The sequence below is a fragment of the Cebidichthys violaceus genome, unplaced genomic scaffold, assembly GCF_023349555.1.
Source record: "Cebidichthys violaceus isolate CVI_PGR_0920_01 unplaced genomic scaffold, fCebVio1.0.p SCAF_41, whole genome shotgun sequence".
Classification (NCBI taxonomy): domain Eukaryota; kingdom Metazoa; phylum Chordata; class Actinopteri; order Perciformes; family Stichaeidae; genus Cebidichthys; species Cebidichthys violaceus.
In genome coordinates, this window is record NW_027176606.1 from 1766899 (window position 1) to 1780213 (window position 13315).

The 13315-nt window shown below is 44.6% G+C and overlaps 3 protein-coding genes across 6 annotated transcripts; all 3 read left to right on the plus strand.

Moving 5' to 3' along the window:
* Nucleotides 1-175: 175 nt before the first annotated feature.
* On the plus strand, nt 176-4479 carry si:dkey-46i9.6 (E3 ubiquitin-protein ligase TRIM39). 2 transcript variants are annotated; one of them, XM_068728369.1, is made up of 7 exons: nt 176-219; nt 1101-2100; nt 2360-2455; nt 2539-2769; nt 2912-3059; nt 3178-3204; nt 3300-4479. In XM_068728369.1, the coding sequence occupies exons 2-7, from the start codon at nt 1144-1146 to the stop codon at nt 3851-3853; spliced, it is 2013 nt and encodes a 670-aa protein (XP_068584470.1). In that variant the 5' UTR covers nt 176-219; nt 1101-1143; the 3' UTR covers nt 3854-4479. The 2 variants fall into 2 exon arrangements, with proteins under 2 accessions (XP_068584470.1, XP_068584471.1); XM_068728370.1 differs by having other exon boundaries at nt 1169-2100.
* A 129-nt stretch (nt 4480-4608) lies between these two features.
* On the plus strand, nt 4609-9138 carry LOC137886001 (E3 ubiquitin-protein ligase TRIM39-like). 3 transcript variants are annotated; one of them, XM_068728371.1, is made up of 7 exons: nt 4609-4724; nt 4995-5583; nt 5678-5773; nt 5850-6083; nt 7550-7697; nt 7785-7811; nt 7904-9138. In XM_068728371.1, the coding sequence occupies exons 1-7, from the start codon at nt 4666-4668 to the stop codon at nt 8473-8475; spliced, it is 1725 nt and encodes a 574-aa protein (XP_068584472.1). In that variant the 5' UTR covers nt 4609-4665; the 3' UTR covers nt 8476-9138. The 3 variants fall into 3 exon arrangements, with proteins under 3 accessions (XP_068584472.1, XP_068584474.1, XP_068584473.1); XM_068728373.1 differs by having other exon boundaries at nt 8042-9138; XM_068728372.1 differs by lacking the exon at nt 4609-4724 and having other exon boundaries at nt 4965-5583.
* A 136-nt stretch (nt 9139-9274) lies between these two features.
* LOC137885935 (E3 ubiquitin-protein ligase TRIM47-like) lies at nt 9275-13172 on the plus strand. Its single transcript, XM_068728293.1, has 4 exons — nt 9275-9381; nt 10755-11379; nt 12198-12425; nt 12535-13172. The coding sequence occupies exons 2-4, from the start codon at nt 10852-10854 to the stop codon at nt 12580-12582; spliced, it is 804 nt and encodes a 267-aa protein (XP_068584394.1). The 5' UTR covers nt 9275-9381; nt 10755-10851; the 3' UTR covers nt 12583-13172.
* Nucleotides 13173-13315: the final 143 nt, after the last annotated feature.

A 13315-nucleotide genomic window follows, 5' to 3' on the forward strand; every position in this document is an offset into this window, starting at 1 on the left:
CTGCTGATTCTCCAACGGTTTAAAGCCAGTCGTCCTGTGAGGGCCATGACCAGGGGGTATAAATCTGTATCTGGGGTAAAAGGAGAGGGAGGGAGGGGGTATATTTTGGGTGTTAGGTGTGTGTGTGTGTGTGTTAGAGGGGGGGAGTTGGAGGTGGCAGTGGTTACAGCCCGTCTCATGTGTCAGTGCACAGTGGAGCATTGAGGCAGCTGCTCTCTGGTGAGTTGTCCCCGTGTCTCTGCTTTTCTGTCGTCTCCTCGTCGTCTCCTGCGTTTTCATGTCTTTTACCGTCACATCTGCTTCTATGTGCACCAGCAGGTCTCTCAGGGGAGTGTTGCTTGTATTTGCATTTATTACAGTTTGGCTGTTTAAGAGCTGTGATCTCAGGAAAGGATTTTGTTTTAAATTTTTTTATGTTGAACTCAGTTAAACTCAGTGTTTGTATGTCAAAATAATCCTGATTATAGTTTAGAGCAGGGGAAGCGCTGCAAGACAAGTCGCTGACTCGACCAATATTTTTGGAAAGATGTTAATCCCTTTGAATACCTAGGCCTCTAGCGGAGAGCTGCTTGTGTTAAAAGTCAAACCCACTGACACGTTGCCTTTAAAGTAATCAAACAAGCGCGATATATTTAGCTCAAGTTCAAGTAAAGACCAAACGTCTTCTTTAAAAAGATCCGGAATGTTTGCAGCAACGCAAAAATCAATTGTGGCGGCCAATATCATCAGCGTATCACAAACACATTGGTACTGGCGTCTTTGTCGACCGACACAAACATTTGAAGTAAATGCCAAAACTTTAAAAACAGCGTTGCTATTACACAGTGTTTCCACCAGAGAGCACTGACATGTTTATTTATCAACTTGTAAATCCAGTGGCAAACAGAAAATGTATTTATAAAAACAAATATAAACAACACTCACCTTAGACACACAAGGGCTCATTTATTACAAAAATACAAATACATTTTTGGACACAGTTTTTCGGATGATTTGATTTGAATTTGTTACAATAAATGAGTCCCGTCATGCTTTGCTTCGTATGAAAATGACCCAGAATGACGTCACGCCATCTAACCCGAGCGACCTCAATATCACAGCAGGTTTGATGCCCCATTCAGAGCCCGGTTGCTTGCGCTGAAAATGACCCTGCCTCTCCGCCGTGCAGGAATGGCCACCACTGGGAACCTTTCCGAAGAGCAGGTGCACTGCTCCATCTGTCTGGACGTCTTCACCAACCCCGTGTCCATCCCCTGCGGACACAACTTCTGCCAGGGCTGCATCCTGGGATACTGGAAAACCAGCCCTCTGTACCAGTGCCCGATGTGTAAAAAGTCCTTCTACAAAAGGCCCGACATTTGCATCAACACGGTGCTGAGGGAAATTGCGGAGCAGTTCAAAGAGATCAGGGTTAGAAGTGCGGAGGAAAAGGAGCGCGAGGAGGAGGAAGAAGACGAGAGAGAGAGGAAGTGGGCGATGGAGAGAAGTAAGAAGGAGGATGAGGAGAGGCTTCTGGAGAAAGATCAGAAGCAGCAGCTTGTGGAGGAGCTGAAGCAGAAGCAAGAGGAGGAGAGGAGAAAGAGGGAGAAGCCAGGGGAGAAAAGGCCTCTTCCAGAGGAGTTACCACCTCTGATCCCCTCTGTGTCTGCACCCAAAACCTCTCCGCCACGGACACCCCAAGCCACAGCCCAGGGGCCTCCTCCGCCCCAAACATCACCCCCACCTTCACCTCAGATCCCCGCTCCTTCATCTCCTCAAGCCTCACCCCCACCTCCCTCCTCTTCACTCCCGCTTCCCCCCTGGGAGGAGGTCCTCTGTGACATTTGCCTGGGGGACGGCAGGCCCAAGGCGGTGAAGTCCTGCCTGGTGTGTCTCACGTCCTACTGCGAGGAGCACCTGAAATCTCACGGCGCCAGGTTCACCAAGCACAAGCTGATCGAGCCGGTCGCCAACATGGAGGACAGGATGTGTCCGAAGCACGAGCGGCTCCTGGAGCTGTTCTGTAAGAGGGATCAGACCTGTGTGTGCGTGCTCTGCACGGAGACGGACCATCGGGCGCACTACACGGTCCCTGTGGAGAGAGAATGGATAGAGAAAAAGGTGGGATGCATCAAAAATATATGTTTGAATGTCATAAAGGCAGAGCAGCTGAGCCTCATTGGTGGCGCTAAACCTCAGAGCAAAAGAACATTTGAATAACGAGACATTCGGCAAATAGGCATATCAGAAAGCTCCACTGGCCATGCCGCATGCTTTTGACTCTTAAACCAGGACTAGAATGGTGACTGTATAAGCAAAGATCATCATGTGTATGCCTGTCATCGGCCTTGCATGTGTGAATGTGAATGATGTTGTGCAGGCGCAGCTGAAGAGGACAGAAATAGACGTCCAGCAGATGATCCAGGGCAGAGTGAAGAAGGTGGAGGAGATCAAACACTCTCTAGAACAAAACAAAGTGAGTCACTGAAGTCTCATACCGCCAACAAATAAATTCATATGATTATTATTCAACACAGTATTTTGACTGAATCTATTAAGGCCAGCGCTCGGAGAGAGGTGGAGGAAAGCACGCAGGTGGTCTCAGAGCTGGTGCGCTCCATCCAGAAGACCCAGGCCGAGCTGGTTCTGGCGATACAGGAGAAGCAGCGGCAGACGGAGAGGTGGGCCGAAGGCCTCGTCGCTGAACTGGAGCGGGAGATCGCTGAGCTGAAGAGGAGGAACGCCGACTTGGAAAACGTGGCTCGGACCGACCACATTCACTTCTTGAAGGTGGGAGAGCATTTTGTTTTTAAAGGAGGTTTTGGTTTAAGTGCTTTAGCTTCCAGATAGTCGTTACTGAAAGCTTCTTACAAAATTTGCTCTTTTTTAAAATAAAATTGTGAACATGCTGTTGTTGTCTTGTGCTCCATAGAGCTTCCCAGCCCTTAGCACTCCCCCATCTGTCAAAGACTGGTCTGAGACCAGCGTTCCCACTGACATGTGTGTAGGCATGATCCGGAGATCCATGGCCAAACTGGAGGCTACGCTACATGAAATGATCGGCAAACTGGCTGAAAGTGGTATGGATTCCAATTATATCATTCCAATATATATTTGATACGTTTTCAGTTGTATTTGCCAGAAAAGGCTGGACACAGTGCATCTTAAAATATATTGTTGTTGTTGTGTCTTTGACAGAGATCAAGAAGATCCTCAAATATACAGGTAAACTTTAGTTTTTTTGCATTTGGTTTGATATTTTTATCATCTTGAAACTCTTCCACAAACTAAGTCCCTCGTCGTGTCTCGTGTCTCTGCAGTGGACGTCACTCTGGACCCTGACTCAGCCAACCCCTGGTTGCAGCTTTCTCAGGACAGGCATCAGGTGAGACACTTGGGCGCGTGGCAGGACCTCCCGGACCACCCCGAGCGCTTCGACACAGTGGTCATCGTCATGGGCCGCGAGGGCTTCGCCTCGGGGAGACATTACTGGGAGGTCCAGGTGGGGGACAAGGACGACTGGTACATGGGCGTGGCCAGGTCTTCTGTCAACAGAAAGGGCCGGATCTCTGTAAGCACTACGCAGGGCTACTGGGCTCTGGCCATGAAGAAAGGCCAGGGGTACCGGGCGTCAACTTCCCCGCCAATACTGCTCCCCCTCGACCCCAAGCCCAAGCGAGTGGGTGTGTACGTGGACTACGAGGAGGGGCAAGTGTCCTTCTACGACGTGAAGGCTTGGACCCATATTTACACCTTCAAAGATACGTTCAGGGAGAAGATCTTGCCCTTTTTCTACCTGTACTGCTGCGACAAAGCCTCCGATACCATTGCGATTTGTCCGGTGAATGAGAAAAGTCTGATTAAGCAAAGCTAAGGACAAGTTTCACAGTAAAAAAAACCACTCATGAAAGTAAAACATATTTTCTGTTGTAGCCAAACAATCCTATATTTCATGTTGTATGTATATTTGTTATCTGTATGGTAGTTTAACAACTACATTAATGGTACAGTTAATGTATTCATATCAGCTCATGGAAGTTTTTTTGGGGGAAAATAAGATCGTTTTCACTTTCCATAAAGCTAGAACCAGCAGACGGTTAGCTTAGCTTAGCATAAATGTTGGGGCGTTATGATCAAGAATATTTTTTTGTATGGATTTAAGAAACATGATATAATGTGTTAATTAGTGAATATAACAGGTGCTGGGTAGGCGAATTAACCACTGGACAGAGCCAGGCTAGCTTCTAGTCTTTATGCTAAGCTAACCATATTTACCATGCAGATGTTAGTGGTTTTAATCTTCTCTAATAACTCTCAGCAAGATACGAACACGCGTATTCCCTGACATGAACTATTCTTCTGAATGCATGACATTTCAAACCATCAAAAGAAGTTGTAGTTTCTAGATCTCTGATTTTTGCATGTTGACATTTAGTGAAGTGTGATTAATGCTGCAAAGGTTGTACTCTGACGAGTGTGTTCATGATTCAGAACAATAAATGTTCACTCAAATTGCCTAAATGTCACTATTTCAGGCTTCATGGACTTTTTGGGAAATACTGTAAGTTTCATTTCAGTGAAATGATGTCACTTGACTCCACCCACTACAGCAGCTGGAGCGTCTCAGGAATCGTCTCGAGACGATGACAAGTATTGGATTGTTTTGTGGTGCCATAATTACAGCGTATGATCGTACATGTGAGACACAGTGTAGGAATATATATACAGAAGAACTACAGAGTCATGTGAGTAATTTTTACGCTGAATTGAGCAGTTTTTCTTTTTAGCTTTTAGAATACAGAACTGCAGGAAGCTGATGCAAGATTAAGTTGTGTAAACGGAGGTGACAATGACTCATCGGGCAGGTCAGGATTCGCTTTGTAAACGGCCTTAAAATAGACTTGATTCAGAAGACTTTTCAAACCTTTTGACCCCCCCATTTTTGTGTCTGTATTCTGTACAAGGCAAAACCCAAAAGAACATATAAAGCATATTATTCACATATTCTCCCACAGAGATACTACAATGTCATCATTCAGTGTTTTTGCGTCGTTGCCGGAGGATCATTTCCAGTGCCCGATATGTCTCAAAGTCTTCAGTGACCCGGTAACCACTCCCTGCGGTCACAACTTCTGCAAGACCTGCCTCAGCGAGCGGTGGGACAAGGGTGATTCGTGCAGCTGCCCGATGTGTCACAAAAGATTCCACGTGAGGCCTGAGATCTCCACAAATGTGGTCATCGAGGAGATTTCTGTCCAGATAAAGAGGCGGAAAGTGGAGGCGACCGAAAGCGCAGACACGCCATGGCGGGTGAAGTGCGACATTTGCGCAGAAATTAAGTTCAATGCCCTGAAGTCCTGCCTAGTGTGTCTGACGTCGTACTGTGAGGCCCACCTGGAGCCCCACCAAAGAGTTCCCTCCCTGATGAGACACAAGCTCGTGGACCCGCTGGAGAACCTGGAGGAGAGGATGTGCGAGAAGCACAAGAGGGTCCTGGAGGTTTTTTGCAGGGATGACCAGGCGTGCATCTGTCTGCTGTGCAGCGAGACGGACCACAAGTACCACGAGACGGTGCCCGTAGAAGAAGAAGGGGCTCAACAGAAAGTAAGCGGGTTTCTTTTGTTAAATACCTCAGGACCTGAAATATTACGGACCGACTGGCTCAATCACCCTTCTGTCTTGAAATTCTATATTTTAGGAAAATGTTGAGTCCAAGAAAGCAAAGATCAAATTGATGATTGAGGACAGGATGGAAAAGATAAAGGAATTCACAGACGCCTCTGAAATGAGCAGAGTGAGTGCTTTGGGAAGATTTTGCATATTTTACACTTTTCTATAAATCTGTACTAAAGATTTTACTATTCTTATAGGAAAAAACTAATAGAGAGATTGTTGTCAGTGAACAGCTCTTCAATACTCTGATGGGACATGTTCAAGTGGCACAAACTAAGCTGAAAGCAAATATCGATAAGAAGCTCATTAAATCACAAGAGAAAGACGAGGCGATGATTGAAGAGCTGCGGGAGGAGATCGCCCAACTGCAGAGGAGGCACTCTGAGCTGGAGGAGCTTTCACAAAGTGACGACCACCTTCACCTCCTGCAGGTCAGTCAACACTCTATCCCCTTCTTTCCCCTTTTCTTTGCTCGTACGCTCACTCGACTTTAAGATGAGACGTAAGGAAGAGCGATACGAGGATAGATCAAGGCGACACAGTATTTTAACAATTGATGTAGTAAATGACGGGGGACCAAACCAATTTAAGGGTCATGAGGGCAGAAATTATATGCACCTACTGAAATAAAATGTAAACATAGGACAGAAATGCCTTCAGTAGACAAATTTACATCCAAATGTGCAAATTCAGAATTTTCCGCCCTCTTATTCCAGCTCAGCTGAGCTAAAAAAACATTCAAGGATTTTTTAAAGTTATTTTTATCTTTATTTCCAGTGTTTTTGGAAGGTTTTTTTTATACATGTGTAAAAACAGGTGCCAGGAAAGACACTTTAGCAACTTTAGCACTGATTCACTCAGTAACGTTAGCACTGATCCACTTGGTAACGTTAGCGCTGATCCACTTGGTAACAATAGCCACTCAGTAACGTTAGCGCTGACTCACTCGGTAACGTTAGCGCAGATCCACTTGGTAACATTAGCCACTCGGTAACGTTAGCGCTGATCCACTCGGTAACGTTAGCACTGATCCACTCGGTGACGTTAGCGCTGACTCACTCGGTAACGTTAGTGCTGACTCACTCGGTAACGTTAGCGCTGACTCACTCGGTAACGTTAGCGCTGATCCACTCGGTAACGTTAGCGCTGGTTCACTCGGTAACGTTAGCGCTGGTTCACTCGGTAACGTTAGCGCTGGTTCACTCGGTAACGTTAGCGCTGATTCACTCGGTAACGTTAGCGCTGATCCACTCGGTAACGTTAGCGCTGATCCACTCTGTAATGTTAGCCACTTGGTAACGTTAGCGCTGATCCACTCGGTAACGTTAGCGCTGATTCACTCGGTAACGTTAGCGCTGATTTACTCGGTAGCGTTAGCGCTGTTTCACTCGGTAACGTTAGCGCTGATTCACTCGATAACGTTAGCACTGATTTTTTTCTGAGGAGAAAATGAAAAGCAAATTCAAAAGCGGCATTCAAAACAGAAAATTGCTGAATTGAATGCCACACTTCCAAAAATAAGTATTTATTACGGTTTTATAGCCGGTGAAGGATGCACTAATCTGCCAGAAGAGACAGGTATTGTACTGTTTGCTATAGCTAACATTACCATGTAGCTAACGTTATACTTTGACAACCAGGTTGCCTATATGGGGGGGGGCTCTCTGGGTTATTCTGCGGGGGGACCTCACGTGTTTCTGTTACGGTACTGTATTGCTATATAGTGAAATATTATTGTGCATGTAAACGTACTCAATGAGAAAGTGTGTTAAGACACCAGACTACAAGAAAATGATTGGCCTTAATGGTTGGCTTTAAAAAAAAAAGAAGAAGAAAAAAAAAAAGAGTAAATATAGCCTTGTGCCTCTCATGATCATATGTTTGTGAATCATTCCAGACTCTGCAGGCCCTGAGCAGCATATCAGACACCAAGGACTGGTCCAAGATCAGGGTTTACTCAGACCTGTGTGTGCAGACGCTGAGGAGAGCCATGACTCATATTGTGCACACTTTCCAATCAGAACTGAAAACTCTGACAGACACAGGTAAATTACCTGCTGCATACAGGTCTTATCAGTGAAGATGTCTCTCTTTTATGAGTTATAACTCAGGTGTGTTTTGTCTTCTGACAGAACTGACCAGGATGAAACAACACAAAGGTGAGATCACACATTTAATTAGCTTTTCTTGCCGATTTAATTCACTTACAATTGCGAAGGACGACAGTTTTAACGAAACTTAATGTTCTCAGAATCGGTCACATTTGACCCAGCCACGGCTGGTTGCTTCCTTGTGGTGTCTGAAATGGGGAAACGTTTGAAGTACAACAAAACTGCGAAGCCCTTGTCTTCTGACGACTCACAGAGGTTCCACTGTCCCATGGTTCTAGGGACAGAGGGCTTCACCTCTGGGCGTCACTACTGGGAAGTCCAGGTGGGCCTGAGAAACAACTGGGATGTCGGTGTTGCAAAGGAGACAGTAAACAGAAAAGAGAGCGTCGCCGTGAAAAGAGCAAATGGCTTCTTTGCCATAGGAAAGAGTGGTTTTGATTATGAAGTTCAATGTACACCCTGCACGACCCTTCACCTGTGTCCCAGGCCAAGAAATGTAGGAGTCTATGTGGACTATAATGAGGGCAGAGTCTCTTTCTATGACGTGGACAGAAAGTTGCACATTCATTCTTTCACAGGAGAGTCTTTCACAGAGAAGCTGTTCCCGTACTTCTATCTGTACAGCGGCGCCAAGAAATCGGAGCCTTTGGTCATTAGATCTATGCAAGATCACTCATCTCGCCTTTTCTTTAATCTGCGTCCTCTAGTCTAAGAACCCTCCACACCAAACGCGCCGCGCCATATTGTTGAGTAATCTGTTGGAAACAATCTGAAGAAGGCTAAAATATGATGTCACATTTTTAAACGAAAACTTTTAAAATGAATAAGTCTGCTGTTCTGAGGAGAAGTTTAGAAAACAGTCAATTTACAACAACATTTTTAATCACACCAACTGGGCTCATGAGTTTCACCTTTTGCTGTATTCTATCATTCCTATTTTTCATGATTTGTCAATTAATTTGCTCTTAATGACTTCACATAATAGTTTTCTGTTTCAAGGAGTGCTTTTTTAAAATACTAATTGGGGTCCTGGCAAGTTCTCTTAATACACCCATGGGTCCTTGGGGAACCCAGTCAAAAACACCCAATTCCTCCTATGCAGTTTTGATAGATGGCAGATGACCTTAGTTAACATTTTTGCCATGATGGTTGTTTCTTACAGTAGTTCATTCATTCGTTAGTCCTTGCGTGTTACATAAGTCGGATGATGTTGTCATTAAAATGAATGCCAAAGACTCCTTATTAATCAACTACAGGTTCAATGATTTTACAATGCTGTCAAGACACAACAAGTCGTCTCTTTTTATTTTAATATTCTTTGAACATGTATTTTCAAGGTGCAATAAGGTATTAACTGTGTATTTGCCTTATTGCTCAAATAAACATATTTAGTGGTTTTTGTTGCCCGGCTGATTTGTTATGTGAAATCTTCTCCTGCTTTATCAAGTGTGCATGAGTTTATGAGTATACAGGAAATGACAGATTCCAACAGGGCCAACCTCTTTCCCAGCAGGGATAGGTGTGTCTGAACCTATACACAGGAGGAACGCTCCGATCAGAGTGCAACACAACACTGTTAGAGCCTCAGGAAGGACAAGCTGGTAGCTGCTCAAGACAGGTAAGTGAGTTTTATATTTCAATTTAAATCCACACCCAAAGATGTTTGTACAGTAAATGCTTTTACAGCATGTAGCAATCAACTAGCCATCTTGAATGAAACCTTTATTTACCAGTATCTCCATTCTGATTGGCCAGGGGGATGTGCGATAGTTACCTGGTGGCTCTGACGTAGTGTCCTCACCACTCTTAGACCAACAATGGACAAACGGTGCTTATGCTGTGTATCAGGGCCCAAAATGAAACACAGGAAATAAATAATAAATAAATACAGACAATTATTGTTTGATTTCTTTGTAGATCTATTTCTGTACAACCTTCCTCCCTCCCTTTGTTGTATACAACCTCTGTCAGCATTTACAAAACGTGTGTGTGTGTGTGTGTGTGTGTGTGTGTGTGTGTGTATTGAGGTCAACTAATCAGCATCGTCTGTCTTACAACTCTTTCTTGGAAGTTACTTACACACCAGATATGCAATTCAACATGTTTATTGTTATTGTCCAAATCAGGAGTTTGGGAGGAAACCGGAGCGCTCACTATCTCTACATGCACACTGATGATCCATTATTATTCCATTTATAACAATGTGATGAATTCTGTACGGGTCACGAGGACATGTGCAATGTGCCGATATTATTTCAATCAGGAGAGACAAGTCAGATAAAGAAAAGATAATAGACAGACTGGCTGATGGTGGCTGATAGAATGATGAATCTGTGAAGACTGTACAGAGATGGGGAGATGGAGGGTTGAGTAACAGCGACATGAACGTACTGAAGGTAGAGAGACGATCATATTTAAAAGAGACGGCAGCAAGATGAAAGGCTAACGGTGTCGTTGTGCCGTTGTGCTATTGGATAAAAGGAGAGCGACTGATGTAAACAGCTGATATCATGATTGACAGCTCCGAACAATGACAGCAAGGAAATAATGAGTGTGCATGCCTGAGGACTGATTGGCTGATGTATGAGAAATAAACTACAGGCTTAGGCATGCAACAGTATTTGGGTTTTTACCTCAGTTTACGTCACGTGGCCTCTTGGCTGTGTACAGTCAGCTTTCAAATGTATTTTGTTTGCGCTTTGAGCAACACAAGCCGAGTGCCGTAGAGTTCCATTGTGTTGGACAGAAGGCAGACAATCTCTAGGGCCGATATCTCCAAAATAGGCAACTAACACCAGAACGATGGTGTTAATTCAGCATCAAAAACATAAAGCAACAAACAATCTATTCAAAGCAATTGGAGACAGGCCATTCAAAGGTCCCTGGTCAGCCGTTTTGGGATCCTGCCATCAAAGCCAAATTAATGTAGAAGTACTGTAATTCAAATGTGCGCCAGTACAAGTCTTTGTTTTCTGTATCGATTTAAAACAGCCAATGGAATACACCACCATCGGTTGGAAGCTGATACCACACCAAATCGGACCGGAGGTCGCGTGCATGTACGTGCACACACGCACTCAAAGACCTGATGTCCGAGCCTCCCAAGTGCTGCATCTGTCTGGATGAGTTCACCCGGCCTGCTTCCCTGCCCTGTGGACACTGCTTCTGCCTGGGCTGCATAGGCGAATACTGGAGGATCCACGGGGCCTGTCAGTGCCCGCTCTGCAAGGCCTTTTTCCCCACAAGGCCGCAGCTCGACACAGCCCAAACACCCCACGCCAGTGCCCCGACCGAGGAGGCCGCTGTGCCTTTAAAAGCCGGAGAGGTTCCCTGCGATCTCTGCCCGGTGAAGAGCAGGGCAGTCAAGTCCTGCCTGGCGTGCCTGGCCTCATACTGCGCCGCTCATCTGGAGCCACATTACCTGAGGGAAGATCTCGGGCGCCATCTCCTGATCAATGTGGCGAAGAACCTGGAGGACTCCGTGTGTCGACTGCACGGGAAGCGGTTGAACAGGTTCTGTAGGAGCGACCGAACGTGCATCTGTGCCGCATGCGCCCAGACAGAACACAGGGGCCATCACATTACTTCTATCAACAGGGAAGCGACAAAGAGGAAGGTAAAGTCGAACAAAAAGCACTGCACCGGTACACAGAGTTAGGGTATTGTTGGTAAACGCCAGGAGCATTTGCATGTTGCTATTCAAATTTCTGTCTCCTACAATATCACAGTCCCATAGAACTAAAGCCCTGTGTTTTTTGACCCATCCCCCACCCTAACCTCCTCCCTACGCTGACTTCCACCCACTCCTTCGAAGCTTATTTGTGACACCGCACAAGGAGACGTGGTCAACGACAAAATAAGTTCCCCTTGAATTCACTGTATTGGAGCATCATTTTTTTTTAGGAGACCAGGCTGATGCTGTGTTCCAATGCAGAATACTCGAAGCCTTTTAAAAATGCTGGAATCGGTTTGCAATACGTGTTTACTTTTTCATGTTTATGGAGGGTGCTCAAAAGCCTGACGGCAAAGCGCAATTGTTCTCTCGGCGAATTCTCGTCGGGGCATATTGTGTTGGACCACTTCAGTAAAGCGAGGGAGAAAACAAAAGACTGTTGAAGGGGAAGTTTAAACAAGATGTCTATGATCGTGGAAGTTACAGCATTCAGGTCTTAATTGCATGAAACAAAAGGAAGAACCACTGGCATGACAATTATTTATAAAAAGGTTCTGATTTCATCACATATTTATACAAAAATACCACCGTTAAAATGACAAGCATCAAAAAAAACACGTCTTTGAGAGCAGGTCTGTTTTCAATCAGCTGCCAAAGGAATCCACTGTAAGACGACTTCAGTGATGGGGTTGTGGTCAGGATTGCAACAAAGACATTGAACAGTGGCTTTAAATTACACTGTATTGTATCCCCCCCCACAGGTTAAACTAAAATGGAGAAGGATGAAACTTCAGCAAGCCATTCAGGAGGGACTGAGTAAAGTTGAGAGACTCAAGCTCTCTGTAGGCCTCAGCGAAGGAAATCCAAAAGAGGCATGGGCAGAAAAAGAGCTCATCGGACAACTGGAGGAAGAACTGGAGGAGCTGCGGAGCAGAAGCGTCGCCCTGGAGCAGCTCTCACAGACTGAAGATGACCTCCGATTCCTACAGGTCTGCTTCAACTGATCACAAAATCATTCCGTGAACTTGCATATCGTGTTTCAAAGAGCAACATATGTGACCTTAAACACTCAATGTAACCTCTCTCTTGTCTCTACAGACATTTCTGCATACTGCCTCGTGGACTGACACCTTCATGTTTAAATAATGTTTTTGTGGTAGAATAGATTAAATAGTTCACCAATTTGGGAAATATACTTCTAGACTTTCTGGTGGAGGATATAGTTTGGGACATAATCCCCCGAAAATGGTAAATTGTCTTTTTTTCACATCGGTTTAGACAAACAAGATCAAAGGTGTTAATTAGTGAGCTTTACAAGGGCTGGTAAGCCAATCAGATTACCTTTGAACAGAGAAAAGCTATCTGTTCCCAGTGTTATTTATGCTAAACTATGCTAAGCTAACTATGTGTTCTTCTCAACCAACTTCCCCACCCGAAAGCAAACAAGCGTATTGTCCAAAAATAAACTTTTTTTAAACCATGATGACACACACTTAAAACAATGATGATTTGAAGAGATTTAAAGAAACAGTAAACCTCATGAACTACAATAATTGCTTAAGTCCAGTAATTAAAAGAAAAAGCTCAACATGCCAATAACTCATTGAGAATATATTGTATGGATGTAACTTATGCCTGAGTGGATGATGTGATTTATTTTAAGCATAATGTGAGCAGTATTTCAGTGTTTAAATGTATTTTTGTCCTTTTTTGAATCACTGTATCCGTGCTGAACAATAAAGTGCTTTTAAATAAAAACAACACAAATCAATACTTTTTGGGGGTTTTGGTGGAGTTACACTTTTGCCTCAAATACTCACTATTAATGAACCTTTTGGAATTGGATCCCTTTTAGTCAACCAGTCCAACATTGAGTAAT

Excerpts from the sequence above, each read along its gene's own strand:
- si:dkey-46i9.6 (XM_068728369.1), top strand. The coding sequence starts at position 1,144 with ATGACCCTGCCTCTCCGCCGTGCAGGAATGGCCACCACTGGGAACCTT. Across the intron at positions 2,101-2,359 it reads GAGAATGGATAGAGAAAAAG|GCGCAGCTGAAGAGGACAGA; the intron begins GTGGGATGCATC and ends GATGTTGTGCAG. Across the intron at positions 2,770-2,911 it reads ACCACATTCACTTCTTGAAG|AGCTTCCCAGCCCTTAGCAC; the intron begins GTGGGAGAGCAT and ends TGTGCTCCATAG.
- LOC137886001 (XM_068728371.1), top strand. The coding sequence starts at position 4,666 with ATGATCGTACATGTGAGACACAGTGTAGGAATATATATACAGAAGAAC. Across the intron at positions 4,725-4,994 it reads CAGAAGAACTACAGAGTCAT|AGATACTACAATGTCATCAT; the intron begins GTGAGTAATTTT and ends ATTCTCCCACAG. Across the intron at positions 7,698-7,784 it reads GAAAACTCTGACAGACACAG|AACTGACCAGGATGAAACAA; the intron begins GTAAATTACCTG and ends GTCTTCTGACAG.
- LOC137885935 (XM_068728293.1), top strand. The coding sequence starts at position 10,852 with ATGTCCGAGCCTCCCAAGTGCTGCATCTGTCTGGATGAGTTCACCCGG. Across the intron at positions 11,380-12,197 it reads GGGAAGCGACAAAGAGGAAG|GTTAAACTAAAATGGAGAAG; the intron begins GTAAAGTCGAAC and ends CCCCCCCCACAG. Across the intron at positions 12,426-12,534 it reads ATGACCTCCGATTCCTACAG|ACATTTCTGCATACTGCCTC; the intron begins GTCTGCTTCAAC and ends TTGTCTCTACAG.